This window comes from Plectropomus leopardus, chromosome 20, assembly GCF_008729295.1.
Source record: "Plectropomus leopardus isolate mb chromosome 20, YSFRI_Pleo_2.0, whole genome shotgun sequence".
NCBI classification, from domain to species: domain Eukaryota; kingdom Metazoa; phylum Chordata; class Actinopteri; order Perciformes; family Serranidae; genus Plectropomus; species Plectropomus leopardus.
The window spans coordinates 20800597-20818069 of NC_056482.1; the positions used below are offsets into that span (position 1 = coordinate 20800597).

The 17473-nt window shown below is 35.9% G+C and overlaps 1 protein-coding gene across 1 annotated transcript; it reads left to right on the forward strand.

The window, feature by feature from the left end:
• Positions 1–3960: 3960 nt before the first annotated feature.
• On the forward strand, positions 3961–13796 carry tmem267 (transmembrane protein 267). The gene is made up of 3 exons (XM_042509878.1): positions 3961–4012; positions 7394–7858; positions 10969–13796. Exons 2-3 carry the CDS (start codon positions 7451–7453, stop codon positions 11302–11304), a joined length of 744 nt encoding a protein of 247 aa, XP_042365812.1. The 5' UTR covers positions 3961–4012; positions 7394–7450; the 3' UTR covers positions 11305–13796.
• Positions 13797–17473: the final 3677 nt, after the last annotated feature.

Here is a 17473-nt window from a genome sequence, read left to right on the forward strand (position 1 = left end):
CTCTTTAAACTCTCAACTCGCTGCCCTTCTCTCTTTGCTTCATCACTTCCTATATCCCTCTGTTTTACAACTTCTGTCTCTTTCTGTGTCTCACGCACTGTTTAACTTTCAATTTGTGCTTCCTATTTACAGAATCTCAATTTGCATTTTTCTTTCAAACTTCTTATGGTTCTGGTTCTTATTGGCATTATTTTACACAGTTTTGAAGCCACATGCACAGCATTAAATGCATCAATACATGTGGCTCCTCATGTATTCTTGTGCTTTTGCTTTTGGAAACAATATGTTGTTTACTTTTTACAAAACCTGTTTAAACATCACTTTTCTCTGCCAAACACACTTATGAGGAAAACACCTCTGAATTTTAACATACCATCACTGGCTATTTTACTGGGTACACCTGTAAATTTCTTTACCAAGATAATAATATTCAGTTTTGATTGACACTGTCAAAAAGCTAATGATTTATCAATATGTTAATTACTAAGGTCATAGTTTGCAGTGTTGTTGATACTAATTATGTTTTTTTGTTTGTATATTTGGGGAAAAAAATCTCTACAGGAACCTAAATCATGACCACAAAGCATGTGCAAATAAAAACAGAGAAGAAGACAATACAAGTGTATTAAAGAACAAATTACTTAAAAAAAACAGAGAGAAAATAAGTACATAAACATAAATTCAAAAATAAATAAATAAATAAATATATATATAAATCAGATACATTTACAAAGTCCAGCACCTAGTGCACATGGTGTGTGTATAAGGCATGTTTGAGACACACTCATGAAAAAAACATCACTAAAACAAAATATAAAATGTAATAAATAAATAATACAAATTAAAATGTGATAAACTATAAGATAATTATGAAAAAAGGTTTCAACAAACGATTTCAGGAGGCAATATATGTATTTGATCAATTAATTTTACTCTTTTGAAGTAATTGAAACAGTTAAATCTGCTGCATGTGGCCACTGGAGGGTAGTAGAGACAACCTCACTGTGCGCTGTCTATGGTGCTGAAACATTCAAAGGCATTCTCTGTCTCTGTGCTGCTCTCCATGGTGCTGAATAATTCAGGCACATGGTATATTCTACTTCTCTGATTTCATATCTCCTCTGTCCTTGATTAACTCACAAATCAATTAAGGACACCATAATGATGGACAGTCCAGTTCTTTCTGTTTTGTGCAAGAAGGATGAGTGGAGGAATCCACCTAACTGTTCCACCAATTGCTTGTCAGCCTTAAACACAACACAGCTGGCGTCTATGAAGTCCTGAAATTTAAAGTCAACTCCATGAAATGAGGGTTCATGTCATGAGTCATGTTGTCATTCAGCACAGTTACTGCCAAAACATTGATGGCCAGGATGTTACTCATTGTTGACTGCAGACTCATTCTCCAAATTGCGGTGATTCACACATTTGTTTGTCACTTTCATGTGTCACTGGGGCTTATTTTCCTTGAATAGATAAATTTAGACCAGAGTTGGACCATTTGACAAAATCAAATCAAATATGCCAGCTTGGTGGGTCACTTAGTGTCTTGAAACAAAAACATGTCAGGATAAGATCAGGCTTTCCAGACTAAGGTTTCTCAGGAAAGCAAGCATGCAGAGAGATTATAAAACAAATGTGGACACTGTCGCTCCATTCAGAATTAATGGATCAGGATATGTTGAACTCAGTTGGACAACCAGGAACAAGCTTGCAATAGATCACAAAAAAAGGCATACAGATCTTTTGTGGTATAATTATTTATTTTTATTTTGTTGGTGTGACATATAGCAAACAAATTAAACAATGGTGAAACAAAATATAAAGACATTGACACAATATATATGACACAGACATCATGATCGTTACAGTTTTTTAATTGTTTCAGTTAGCAGTGTGTGTGTGTGTGTGTTGTGTGTGTGTGTGTGTGTGTGTGTGTGTGTGCATGGATGAAAGTGTGTTCTGTAAATATGTCATATATTTATATATGAATAATGGCAACAAGAGGAATGTGCAGATGAGATTTAAAAAGATTCAAAAAGGGTAAATAAATAGTAAATACATAGATAATAGGGAAAACCGATAATAAATAAAAAAAATAAATAATAAAATAAATGGAGGATAATAATAATTATGCTGATGAGTGAGTTTAACAACTATATAAAAAAAATACAGTTGATAATAAATACAGAAAAAAGTAAAATCTTAAATGGAGAGAAAGCAAACCACAGATTGAATCTGAAATTCCAAATGACTACCTCCTGGGGAAGTCATTTAGAATAAAGAGAACCAGGCTCATTAAAGAGATCCCATTAAAAGGGATTAAACCGATATGATCTTGGATCTTTAATAGAGACATTATTAAAACTGGACTTTACATGAATAGTGAAATTCCAATTTATTGCACAGCAAATTTCATCATTTCAACTGACACGCCAATTTAAAAAACCTCCCCTCAGCAGGTTTGCCCTATGAAATGAAATACAGGAGCAGATATTATCTGCCAGTCTCTTCAGTAATGGGATTAAAAATGCTGTTTTCCAAAAACAAAAACAACATTTATCTACAAGACACTCCCCCTGGTTGGGTTGTACAAATCATTGTTCATCATATTAGTATTAAGCACATTTTTTGATCCTGAAACAGTGTAAACAATTGTAAGAGAAGAGCCAGGCTGCAGACTGTGACAGTGACACCACAGTGCTCACTGTGTGTCATTCAATTATAGGGTTAGTACAGTATAGGGTTTGTTAATGTTTAGTGCCCATTTGTGTCATTTGTTTTCTGTGGTCTCTTTCACCCTCCAGTGGTGCTCGGAGAACCTGCAGCCTCTAAAAGTTAGATCTCTTGCTGTACATGCCTGGATCATACAATTCTCTGCTGTAGCTAATACAAACATCAGTTCTTTTACACATTTTTGTGTATTTTTATAGCTCATCCCTCCTGAGAAAGAGCAACAACCAAGCTGGCGCTTGTTCATTTAGGCTGCAGTTCTCCTATTTACATTGTTATTCTGCTTTTATATTGGGTTATTTACACTTTAAATCCATTGTTACTTTTTTTAAAGAAATAATAATAATTTTAATATTTTTTAAATAATTTTCACAGAACAAAGTAGAAATCTAAGTGATGTGTACATTTACACATTGATGCCTTCACCATTACCACTTTTATAATATTAAATGTAAATAATATTTTATTCTTCTACAGACCATTACAACTTTCCCCATACTGTCACAATAATGCACTGCTTATTGATGCCACAGGTGACTGATGAGAGGCAACTATTGAATCACTACATAATGATGAATCTCCATGAAGAACAAAGACGAGAGCTGTAGTGATAAGGACAAACTCATAAAATTCCAACATCCAAAGCTGGCTGACAAAATCCACATTGTCCTGTGCTGTTATATCCCAGGAAAGCGGGATATTATGGTTAAGGTTGTGCCAACGCAGATCCTTGGTGTTAAAACGAATAAAGTACCGTGCTGCTAAAACTGTTGACTTACATGCCTTTTTAAATTTATTTCTCGAGAAAAAATCCTCTGGCTTAAAACATTTTTTGTCAACAAACATTATAGACATAAAATGATTTGGCTGTAAAGACAATGATTTTATAACATACAACTACAGAATATTTAAAACTAAACAATTAGAAATTGGAAAAAGCCTGAATGAAATAAACATTTCAGTTTATGAAATGAAATAAACATTTCAGTTTATTTCATCTGGTAGCAGATCCTGGAGGTGTATTTATTTATTTATTTTTACGTCTGTTCTTTTCTATTTTATTTACACTTTTTACAGTTAAATTTTTTTCTAGTTAGGCGTGTGTAATATTTTTTCTACAAGATAAATAATGATATGAATGTTCGTGTGTTGAACGTTTTCAATAAAGTTTGAGGGAGAAAAAAAGCCGCTGCTCTGTTCCTGTAGTGGGCGTGGTTTAAATGGGGTTGCTGGTTCCGGCATCCTTCGGCTGGATATACTTTGAGCGCAGGGCGATGGGGTGAGTATCTTATTATTTATCTACCGGCTGATGAAAAAAAATACCTGAAACATTTGAATTACTCAACGTGCAGTTAAATCATACGTTTCAATTACAAGCGAAGGTTGTCGCGTTGTGTAATTCACTGCGGTTACAGTAGAGCTAATCGTGAGAGCTGCTGTCCGCCTACACAAAGCAGCATCTGCCACTTAGCCTGTTAGCTCCTAGCTAGCTGTCATATTCAATGATGTTAACAATATCGGTAAAATAATGTTGACTAACATGTCTTTATTTTGAACGGTCTGACATTAACTTGAATGTCAGATGAACAAACATAGCCGTGTTTAGCTTTGCTGGCGTTACAACGGATAACCGAGAGCTAACAGCGGGTGACAAAAATAACTAGCTTGCTAATTAAAAATTTATACACAGGGACATAACGTTAGAGGATTTTTTTTAGAAGCAAGAGACTGCTGTTACATCACAGCTTGTAACGATGAGATAAATCCAGATAGACTGCCGGTTGAACCTGTCCTACATTTCACTCGGTTGCATTAGAGACCAATTTTTGTGTCCCCCCCCAGGGTTCAAAAGACAAGGAATGAGCAGTGGTCTCTCTCACAGTCACACGCTATGTTTGGATGGGCAGTCAGGAACTACAGTATTGAAACGACGCCTCAGGCTTTCTGCTTTCTTGGAGTTTAAAATACGTTTTACTTGGAGTGCAGGGGCAACCTTTAGATGAGGACTGTTGTGAACAAAATAATTAATATAAAATAAATGATGAATGATAAATGATAGATTTCATAAGCAGTTGTGGCAGAGGTACTCAGGTCTTTCACTTTCACTAGAGATGGCCCTTTGCAATCTGAAGTCCTGCATTCAAAATCTTACACTGTTAAAAAAGAAAAAAAAACATGTTTTTACAAAAACAAAACAAACTGGCATCTGTGGTTGTCTGAAAAAATATGTAAAAAAAAAATATATATATACAGTGAAGATATAAACAACTTACTACAGAACTAAAAAAAAATACTGTTTAAAGCTGTTGCGATTACAACCTATGATGTAAATACAAACCTAACATTTCTACTGTGTATTTGAAAAACAAAAGTACAACAAAAATACATAAATATATTACTATATAATATATTGTGATATATGCTTACTTTGAAATTAACAATGTTGTTTGTTTAGTGCTTGACAAAATATCACTTTATATTCAATTCAGTTTTATTTAGAAAGCCCATGATTACAAAACACAGTTTGCCTCAGAGGGCTTTACAGCATATGACATCCTTCTGCCCTTAGACCCTCACAACGTCAAAGGAAAAAATCCCCCCAAAAAACCCTGTAATAGGGCACTGTTTCACTGTTTGTTTGTTTTTTTATTTATGGTTTTATGATGTCATGATTTTACAGCAGTTCCCCCGACAGTTTTTTCAGTGTACTTATCCCTTGTGTTGTCTTAACTTTCTATGTACACCACTTGTCCTAAGGGTCAAAAATGACCACTTGCGTAGCCCAAGAAAGTAGAAGAAAAGTGCAAAAAGTGGTTTTGAATGCATTTCATTATTAGGAGATATTAACAGTCTATAGCAACATAGTATGTTGTTATGCTGTACAATGAGGACAGAATGCAAGTTTGTCTGCATGTACTCTGCAAATGTATTTACCCTATTGCATTCAAGGATGAATTGATGAAAATGTGGTGGTCAAAGGTCAAGGTCACTTTGACCTCTGAAAGAACATTTTTGGCCATAATTCAAGAATTATGGCAAAATTTAACACAAATGTCTATAAAGTAAAATAATAATGATGTGAGATGACATTTATATCTAAAAGCTCAAAGGCCATCTGCATTGTGACATCTGCAAAAACACTTCTTTGGAACAAAATGGGAGACATTAGGTAGAATACTGCATTTGTGACATTAATCTCTGGTATTTATCTTGAAACTGTGCTGATTGTATTTATGCGCGACATCCATATTTACAGCACTGTCTTCTGGCATGGCTACAGCTTTATATTCAGTCAGAATCTGCTTTATTGGCTCAGCATGTGAACACATACAAGGAATTTGACATTGTTTTTTTGTTTCGCTCAATGAACTTACACACTAATAGAAATATAGCAGAGAAAGAGAAACAAAATCAAGTCACAAGAATTTTATTTGTGTCTTTAAAAATCACAAATCAAATAAATTGCCCAAAAGAGCTTCACTATCTGTTAAGCAAACAACATCGTCTGTCCTCAGACCCTTAACTCAAATGCGGAGAGCTTCCATTATTGGGCAAAATTGGACCCGGGGGTACTTGTATGAGTCCATCCTCTTCACTTACTCTCCCTGGATGACAGCCAGGACAGAGGGCCTCCTTTTCCTTTGGGAGTCATTTGTTTTGCTCTTATTGAGCTTCAGGTGATTGTTATTGCACCAAATTACAAAGCTCTTTGTCACTCTTCTGTCACACCAGTCCTAAAGTGAAGATAGTATGTTTTTTTTAGTGGAAATTATTCAGTGGAATCATACATTTCAATGTTTTTCAAAATAAAGCTTATCGCAGCGGTGTGTAACATTTCATGACATTTAAATTATCATTCCAAACTCTGATTATGGTCATGTATATGTATGTAAATGTTTATGTGTGCACATATATACATATTCATTCATACAATATACTTTCAAATGTCCTAACATCTGAAAAAAACGAACAAAACATAATCCTGAAGGAGTGGCAGCTTTTATTTTGTAGTGGTGGTGCGCCACTGTCATTTATATGTAGCAGAAACCCTGAATCCATATATCTTTCTTAAAATAAGGAGGTGTTCAACTTTTATTATTATTATTTTTTGTCATATAACGTTTTAAAGTTTGGCTCAACAGGACATTCAGAGTAATAGTGGCATATAGTAAACAAGCTAATGGCGCTAATGGTGGATCAGCAATGTGCAACAACATTTTTTGCAGACAGCACATATTAACAAAAGACAGGGAATGTGATATATCAACTCGCTGTGAGCTGTAAATTCAGCTCTTTCAAGCAGAAGAAAGAAGAGAGAGAGTCTCTTCCCCTCTGTGCTGCTGCCTGCGTCTATGCAGCAGCCTGTATCAAAGAGTAGCGTGAAAGTCTAGAGCGCTCTTCTTCAAAGTCTGGGGACCAAAACGTCCCCAGAAGTACACTGCACAGCACACTGACTTGCAAAAACCAAAACAAAACGACTCCTCAACTTAAAGCAGTCTCAGTCATGATTCGAGTCTTTGACTTTGAGGGGACAGCCCTGCGTTGCACACATGAACACACTGTCACAGCAATTTATTTTTTGTAATGTGTTATATGTTTTGTGCATTTCCTGTTACAGATCAGTTCCTCATTAATCTTTCTTCCTTCCCTCTCTTTCCAGTCTACCTGATTCTTGCTGACCCTCAGTGGCGATTGGCCCCAACAGCCAGCTGTCAACATGCAAGGATTCTACTCCAAGCTCGACTCCTCCCCCTCCTCGTCCCCATTATTGGGGGTGGGTCTTGGGGGAGAAGGTGCTCCCGTACCTCTCAGCCTGGCTGTGGAGACGGAGAAAGCTCAGGCCCTCCTACAGACATTCAGCTCCGCCTCTCTCTTGGCGTCGGCGGGACTAGGTATGTTCTGTGTGGTGGCGGACCACTCTCTCCAGCTGTCTCTGATCCAGAACCACCTGTGGCTGCGTGCTGCCCTGGACAACGCCACGCATGGATTGATAGGGCTGTGGTCATGGGCAGTTGTTATTGGACTAAGGAAAAAGAGTGATCTTTATGAGGTGCTGCTTGCTGGTCTACTGGCATCAATCATAGACCTGGACCACTTCTATATGGCTGGATCCCTGTCACTTAAGGTAAGATTTGCACCCTTACTGAGAGTTCATTAGCTTTAATGATAAGTGTAGAAATGTACTGAATATGAAACATTTGCAGTGCGCAAAAGTATACGACTAATTCATTATAATTTTGGACAGTGGGCAAGTTCACATTTCTGATTCTTCTTTTTTTTATGGCCAGATTTGCGTGCCAGGATGTGCAAAGCTGTAGTAGATTAAAAATGAAAGTTAAAAGAAAAAAACTTAAATAATCATGACTTTCTCTTTTGTAATGCTGATCAATATACAACATTTTGTAGTCAGTCCGTGTTTGCAGTGAGAAAAGAGACAGTCAGTGTTTATCAGTTCGTAGGTGTTTGTGTAATTATGTTTTTGTCCGGCACCATCCATTTTTAATTGGAGCAATATTCATATTTTTTTAAAGATGTTTTAGTAGAGGCTCCAAACACTGAAACATCGGGGCATTTGAGGCTTTGCTACATTCAATTTTTACTGAAAGCAGCTATCCAAGGATAGGAAAAAAACAAACACCAAAGAGAGTGGACGTGAATCTTAAATCAAAGGTCTAGTAGTTGTCGGGCTCTCTTCAATGATCATACATTTTTTTCGGAGTATGTGCTGTTTTAAACAGTTTTCTTCTGGAGATGTCATCAAAAGGTTGTTTCAAAAAAATATATGCAATGCTATTTTGCAGATTTTAACCATGTTAACACACTGTGTGCTCATTTGAGTAACGGTTTTGGGGTCGCGGTTTTCGGTTCGGTAAACGTTGTTGTTTTTTTTATCTATTTTTTCAGCACTCCAGAAATACCATATATAAGCAGAAAATATATAGCCTAATAAGCCACCACTTACAGTATTTAAAAAAATCAGTTATTGTCCAGGACATGTCATGTAGTCATGCAAACTGAAAAAATGAGGCAGTTTGGCATCAGGCACATCATTGTGACAGTCTAAGGTTAAAACTAGGTTAGATTTTGGTGCAGCAAGAGGGGAGACATTGCTGATTTCATCATACTTTTTATTTATTTGGCAAAAAAGGTTTCAAGTGTTTGCCTTAAAAAAAACACTTGTTTTCGCCCAGTTTGCCCATGGTTTGGCTCCGCCAGCACTACACACACTGCATTATGCTGCTTGTGACATCAAACTGCTGTGCTTACTAGATCAGTCCAAAACATGTTATTGCAGCCAGCAGCAGGGTTTCCAACATATCCAACTGAGCCTCCGCATCCTAACAGCGTAATGCAGTGTCGTGCAGTGTCGTGCAGTGAGGGCGACAGCTTCACACATTAAACTGATCCGAGTTCAGGAGTAGAATAGCCCTTCATTCATTGAATTTCCTGACACTGACTTGAGATCAGTGGGTATCATGGTCATTTACCGCTTACCGCCATCAAAACTAGCTAGTAGCTAACCAAATTTAAGTTGGGAAATTCAAATGTCAAAATGGACCGTTTAATTTTCAAACACTGACGGACAGAAAATGAGCCGGGCATGTTGCATAACTATTCATCCACACCTGAGGAGGAACAGGAGGGGGAGGAGCCTGCTTACTCCACCTGCCAGAGCAAGTGAGTTTAAATATATTTAAAGTTCTTTATAAATATCTCTCTCTCTCATTTTGTGTGTGTGAGAAGTGTGACACATGATTTAAAATGCACAGGGTTTAGGGGCCGGTGTTCACTTGGTGTTGCGTGTGAAAAAGGAGTCAGTGCAATCATCCTATAGTATCATCTCAGCTCGTGTATTATTTCTGGTTACTGAGAGGGCGGTATTACTTATGTTGAAATCTTGACATTGATTTGAGACCCACCAGTGTATGGATTAGCCCAACCTTTATATAGCCCAAAAAAATTGTCTGCCGTCACCACTGAACAAGACAATCTGGTCCCAGGGTGACGGGAGGACAGGACTACTAATGTGCTGACTTTATTGCTATTTAGCGGCTTTTGGGACCCTCTCAGCAGGATTGTTTTTTTTTTTTTGTTTGTTTTTTTAAAAACGCAACACTTAGATCATCAGGGAACAAATAAGCTGTCATTTATTACCATGCTTGCTGCTCTGAGTAACTGCTGAATACTGGTGTAAGCGGCCGCTATCTCCCCTCTCCTCCTGCTCCGTGTGTGTATGATGGTGACGAGAGGACACGCTGCACGCCGTGTGAGTTCAGGTGTAGTGAGTTTCCAACTCGGTTATGTGAAAGAATAAACTGATATCTGATGTTTTATTCCTTCCAACTCCCAACAAGCAGAAAAATCTGTAAATACGCAGAGTTTGCAGCAAAGCCGTTACTAAAGGACTGTTTTGTAGCTGTGGTGCTTCCTGACATTTTGGGGAATGTTTCACTCTATAGTCCCACTATAACTCAAACAGAATATTATTTCTTATTTCGATTTTTTTTGTACAATTCAAGTTGACATAAGAAAATAAGAGGATAAAAAAACCCAAAATATGAAAATGAAATTTATTTTGCTCTTGAAAATGACTTCCTTTTACAAAAATGTGATTTTTCCCAGCTCTTTGTCTGAAATTTCATTTTTTTTGGATGAAAATGCACAAGTTCAGATGTTAATAAAAAGGGAATGGAAGAAGCTAGAATGAAATTTTTTTGTGTGTGTATGAAAGCTGAAGATCTGTTCTTTATCTTGATGTATTAATTGTTTTTAAAATGACAAAATATTCTGTAAGTCACAATAGTCTACTGTCTGTCTGTATTCGTGAGTGTTTTATCTACAGATTAAGCAGCCGTAGGCTTTTGTTGTATAAAAAGTTTTATATTTTTATTGAGTGATACAATTTACAGTTACTCTGATTTGACAGATTGTCAGAGCATTTCTTTTTAAAAACAAAACGTCCATTTTAAGAGCCAGAACTGTCCTTGTTTTTGTTGTATTAACTGTAGCGATGTCAGCTATTTTTGGTTAGGTCAGAGCTATAATGTTAAATTCATCTGTTCTCACTACATCTTAGCCTTTCATACCCTCAGGTAATGAAAAAAGAAACAAAAAGAAATTATCGGTTATCGGAAATTTATTGGCCAGGAGAAGTGGAAATGATCGGTTATTGGTATCGGTTGAAATAATCATTGTTGTGCATCACTAATATTTACCTCTCCCACTTTCTGCCAGGCTGCTGTTTCGCTCCCCCAGCGTCCTCCCCTTCACTGCTCCTCTCTCATCCCTATCCTCTGTCTCTCCCTACGCTTCCTTATGTGGATCGGACGCCTCAAAGATGCATGGTGTTCCTTGCCATGGATGCTTTTTATTTCCATGGCAACACACCATGTCCGGGATGCGGTGCGCCATGGCCTTTGGGTGTGCCCGTTTGGCAACACGGCACCGCTCCCCTACTGGCTGTATGTCAGCACCACGGCGACACTTCCTCACCTGTGTTCAGTGCTCATGTATCTGACAGGAACCAGAGACGTGATCTCTACCAAACACGGGGTGGCCATCGATGTTTAGATGTCACCAACTTTCCAACGAAAATCGCTTGAAACAACTTTTAGATACTTGAAACTACTGGAGAAAACATTTATGGTACCGGAAACTGTCATTATATGATAATGGAAAAGAAACTGAAAAAAAAAACATCTGTTGTCTGTTAAAAAAAAAAAGACTTTTTGAAGACCGAATGTTCCAGTGTGAGCGCAAATCGTGGACTTTATTCTTTGAGATTTTTTTCCTGGTATAATGGAAATGTATCAAAATCAAGTTGACTTATCCCGAGTGATGCTTATCTCTAAGAATTGTCAAGTGTTTCCACGGTGACTCTTTAGCTTTGACATTGTTTTGCAGAGGCTGGCCTGTTATCTGTTCATCTACCCAAACCCAGACAAGGGACTTTATATCATTTCTTAGCCTCTGAGCTCAAACTAACCTGAACTGTCACCATCCGTCCTCATCCTAAGAAGGAACACTCAAGGAAAAGTCAACCAAAGTCAACCACAAACTGTAAGACTCTGTGTCACTTTCATTCACAGCAAGTCCAACAGTATATTACCGCTGTTATTCCATTGTGCATTTATATTTATTTATCTGCCATAGTAGTGAAAAGTAATGTGTTGTGCGTCCATTGTAGAGTGAGTTTTAAATCTACCACATTCCAATTATGGATTTATTATCAATCACCACAAAACAAATATGATCTGTTGCTGTAATTACCAGAACTATCACCTCTCTGCCACTTCAGCGGTGTCTCATTTTGTTGCTTGGATGAGCATTATTGTCCAGTTAAAAATAACTTTTGCTAAAGAATCAATTTTCTTTTTTTTCTTTCTTTTTTTTTTTTTTGCAAATCTAAAAGTTTTCAGTGCTAACCATGTCAGCCATGGTTACGGATCAGGATTTTGTGGCTTTGTAATCTACAATTGTTTCTCAAATTTGCTGCATTTTGACATGGCATTGGCATTATTGGGTTAAGATGAAAAAACACATTCTTAGTCCCTACAGTAAAACACAGTTAACTGTTTCCATTAAGGTTAAGACTATCTGAGCAACAGTTTTGTTGGTTATATTTGTTAAAAGGTGACAATATTGTGCATTGATTAACTTGGGAAGTATGCCAATTTTAGGAGATACCATGATAAAGATGTTGTACAAGTCAGATTGATGGCTTGTAATCAGTTGTATTGTGCCACTAAAAAACTGCTTTTATTTTTACAGTTTCAAACAGTGTAATTTCTTTTTAAACCATATTTAAGAAAAATCACAATAAATCTACCTTGTACCTTGACAGAAGATGAGCTTTGCTGCCAGTGTGATGGTGTATGGTGTCATAAGTGACCTCCCTATGTTACATTAAACACGGATAGAAAAAGGGACCTGGAGAGATGCTGGATAATTATTTTTGAAGTTTTAAACATTTAAGGGAATTATTTGTTCAATGGCGTGTTGATTACCAATAATATGTAATCGCTGCATTAATTTGCTGTGCATTGTAATACTGCAGTTTTTCTTAAGCTTATGTAATTAAATGATTAATAAGGTACATCTTACATACTGAAATGTCTAGCTGGTTTTAAGCTGTGAAGTCATGACTTGCAGAAGGACATGGATTGTTTAACTATTTATTATACCTTAAAACCACCTATTAAGACAGAGCACTTAGAGGTAGGAAGTCTTTACACATTTTTAGATGTAGACTGATTAATTCATCATCAGTATTGTTTACTATATTTTACATTATGCATCATGTGGTATGGTTATAGAGTGAATTTCTTATGTTTTAGGAGCTTGTTAGTCTGTTTTTTAATGCAATTGCTTTGAGTAAAAATGGATGGTGAACTTCTCAAGAGATTTCTAGTTGTCTGCATATATTTTTTGTGATTTGGGAACAATTTTTTTAGATTATGTTGCTACTTATTCACAGTTTTTTGTTTTTATTTGTTTTCTTGTGGAGCTCCTGGTGATTGTAAGGTTGTAGTGTTGCTTCTTGTCCACTAGGCTGCTGCAATGAGCCGTAGGGATTTACAGTTTGCTAATTTGGTTCTAATTAAGTAAAACTAAGTAAAAAAAAAAAAAAAAAAAAAAAGTATTTTTAATTTTGGCTTATTACAGTCTCCGTGGGGTTATTTTGCTGCTATTGCACTATCATGTGTTTTAATTCTTCATGGAATATTTTCCTTTTATGGATTTGAGACTGTGTTGGAGACACTGTACAATAACTGCTTAACTGCAAAGGTTAGAAAGAAAAGGTTAAGTGATGGGTGCCGTCCCATTGCAGTTGCAGTCATTTTGGATTTCTCTCATTACTGCTGCTTGTGTTGACAATGTGACCTTCACTGATGCAATATTATGTTGAATTTTGCACATTTTGAAAAAAAAATTTTTTGTTTAAATTTTTTTGTATTATTTGTTGAATATGTTTTTTATGACAAAGTTTTGATTTCAGTATTCAAAGTATAGGTAGTCACAAGATAGTGTTCTTTTTAGCTCAATAAAATATATCCTGTGTATATTCCGTGTTTGTGCAATCAATACATGCTGTAACCTTACAGGATTCTTTCGGTAAACCACACCTGCAGCACCCCTTCTCCTGTCTCTCCTGCCTTATGCCAGCAAATTCTGTCTGGTTATTATGTTAATTTAGCACAGCTCTTTCATCCCTCCGTTAGAGAATTGCAGACCAACCTCAGCTCTGTGCTGCTTTGCAATCTCTTGCCCTCTCGGTCTAAGGACCTGACGCCCACTGAGTTTGCTTTTGCTTTTTCTACTGTGATATTATCTGTTCGGCCTTCCCCGTGCGGCATACCGAACTGGATGATAATTTTTCCGTTGTTCTCGATATGGCCTTGCATTTCGGGTGCACAGGGATCTACAGTTACAGTTGGGGTCATATTTGACGATATACTATAGCATGTCATTTTCAGTATTTTTTTTTGACATGCTATATTATGATGCCTTTTTTGAGATATAGTATACTATGATGTGTCTTAAATCTAAAATATGTGATTTAAAGCTATTATTTTACCATGCTTTATTATGATGTTTTGCCATTTTTCTGTATGTCAAAATTTGACTTTTACAACATCCTATTCTATATATTTTGGAGCATTTTTATGACAAGTTATATCATGATGTTCTTGGCAATTTTTTCAATATTATATTCTAGGACGTGTCTAATAGGTTGTTTTAAACCATTTTTTGACATGTCAAAATTTAAAATTGTTAAATTTAACTATACCATGGCGTTTTCAGCCAATTTTTCAACACGCTATATTATGATGCTGTTTGACTTTTTTTCGACATAGGATATTATGACATGTCTAAACAAGCTATAATATGTTCATTTTAGATGTTGAACTTCTTTGAAGACACTATTGCATTTTTGCTATTTTTATGATTATTTGTATGCTTTTTTAGGGTGTTTTTGGCCTTTTTAACAACATCATATGCTATGGCCTGACTCTGCATGCTATATTTTTTGGATATGTCATATTTTTTGACATTTTTGCCATACTATAGCCTTGCTTCTTCTGTCATTTTTTCAACATGCTAAATTATGGTGGTTTGCGCTGTTTTTGCAACATCCTATGCTACAGCGTGACTCAGCATGCTATTTTGTGCACTTTAACGTGGTTTTCGGCATTTTTTTGGAAATGTCATATTTTGACATTTTTTGCCATACTATAGCCTTGCTTCTTTGGTCATTTTTTCAACATGCTATATGGCGTTTTTTTGCGCTATTTTTGCAAAGATCCTATGCTAATGGCGTGACTCAGCATGCTATTTTGTGCATGCTTTGAAAACGTGGACCGAAAAAAGGCAGGCTTTTTGGGAAATGTCATATTTTGACATTTTTGCCATACTATAGCCTTGCTTCTTTGGTAAAATTTTTTCAACATGCTAGCATTATTGTTTTTTGCGCTAAATCCTATGCTAAAAACATTTTTTTAAAAAATGCATTTTGAAAAAAGCCTTGACCAAAAAAGCAAGGCTATAGTATGGCAAAAATGTCAAAATATGACATGTCCCAAAAAAAGCTGAAAAAATGTCAAAACAGCATAAAGCCTTAGCTTTTGGCATTTTTTGAAATGCCATGTCATATTTTGACATTTTCAAAATGCAAAATTATGGCATGCATTTTTGCAACATCCATGCCGGCGTGACTCAGCATAAAAAAAGGTTTTTGCATTTTTTTGGAAATGTCAAAATTTTGACATTTTTGCCATGACCAAAAAGCAAGGCTATAGTATGGCAAAAATGTCAAAATCAAAATGACATTTGCAAATCCTAAAAAATGCTGAAAACCACATTAAAACAGCACAAAATAGCATGCTGAGTGGACATGCCATATTTTGAAGATTTTGCAAAAAGCCTTGCTTCAAAAACACCATAATTTAGCATGTTGAAAAAATGACGTTTTGAAAAAGCAAGGCTATAGTATGGCAAAAATGTCAAAATATGACATTTCCAAAAAAATGCTGAAAACCACTCAAAAAGTGCACAAAATATTGCATGCTGAGACACGCCATAGCATAGGATTTTGCAAAAAAAATAGCCAAAAACACCATAATTTAGCATGTTGAAAAAATGACCGAAAAAGCAAGGCTATAGTATGGCAAAAATGTCAAAATATGACATTTCCAAAAAAATGCTGAAAACACCAAAAAAGCACAAAATAGCATGCTGAGTCACACACGCCATAGCATAGAATGTTGCAAAAATAGCCAAAAACACCATAATTTAGCATGTTGAAAAAATGACCGAAAAGCAAGGCTATAGTATGGCAAAAATGTCAAAATATGACATTTCCAAAAAAAAATGCTGAAAACACCTGGCAGCACAAAATAGCATGCTGAGACACGCCATAGCATAGATCTTGCAAAAATGCCAAAAACACCATAATTTAGCATGTTGAAAAAATGACCAAAAGAAGCAAGGCTATAGTATGGCAAAAATGTCAAAATATGACATTCCCAAAAAAATGCCTGAAAACCACGTTAAAGCGCATAAAATAGCATGCTGAGTCACGCCGTAGCATAGGATGTTGCAAAAAAAAGCCAAAAAAACACCATAATTTAGCATGTTGAAAAAATGACCAAAGAAGCAAGGCTATAGTATGGCAAAAATGTCAAAATATGACATTTCCCAAAAAATGCTGAAAAACACATCAAAAACCGCATAAAATAGCATGCCGAGTCCCGCTATAGCATAAGATGTTGAAAAAAAATAGCCAAAAACACCATAATTAGGAATGTTGAAAAAATGTTGAAAAAATGACCAAAAAAGCAAGGCATGACATTTCCAGAAAATTGCTGAAAACCACATTAAAACAAATATAACAGCATGCAGAGACACGCTATAGTATAGAATGTTGTAAACATAGCCAAAAATACCATAATTTATCATGTTGAAAAATTACCAAAAAGTAAGAATGTCAGAATTTGACATGTTCAAATAACAGTTGAAAACCACATAAAATAGCATGCTGAGACAGGCCATAGCATAGGATGTTGCAAAAACGACCAAATACACAATTGTATTGCACTTGAAAAAATGATTGACATTTTTACCACACTAGAGCTTTTTCTAAGTATGACACGTCTCAAAAATAGCTGAAAAGCACATAAACCATATAAAATAGATTGCATTGACATGCCATAACCTAGAATGTTGCAAAAATGGCCCAAAACACCAAATTATAGCATGTAAAAAAATGTAAAAATGTAATACTATAGTATGTGAAAAATGTCAAAATATGACATGTCAAAATAACAGTTGAAAACCACATAAAACCACATAAGATGGCATGCCAAGATAAGCCAAAACCCCCATAAAACAGCATGTCCTTAAAGACGACCAAATATGCAACACTTTATTATGGTAAAAATGTCAAAATATGACATGTCCAAAAAACAGCTGTAACCACATAACACAACATGAAATAGCATGCGGAGACACACCATAGCAAAGGATGTTGCAAAGAAAGACAAAAAACACCATAAAAAAGCATGGCCAAAAAATGTCCAAAATTCAAAACAAAGCAAAAATTCCAAAATATGTCAGAAAAATAGCTGAAAACCACATAAAACCACATAAAGTAGCATGCTAAGACAAATGTATGCCAAAATGACAAAATATGATTTGTGCAAATAACAGCTGAAAATGACATAAAATAGCATGCGGAGAC

What these genes read in the sequence shown, in the direction of transcription:
- tmem267 (XM_042509878.1), top strand. Translation starts at nt 7,451, where the DNA reads ATGCAAGGATTCTACTCCAAGCTCGACTCCTCCCCCTCCTCGTCCCCA. An exon ending in CTGGATCCCTGTCACTTAAG is followed by an intron (nt 7,859 to 10,968) that starts GTAAGATTTGCA and finishes ACTTTCTGCCAG; the next exon opens with GCTGCTGTTTCGCTCCCCCA.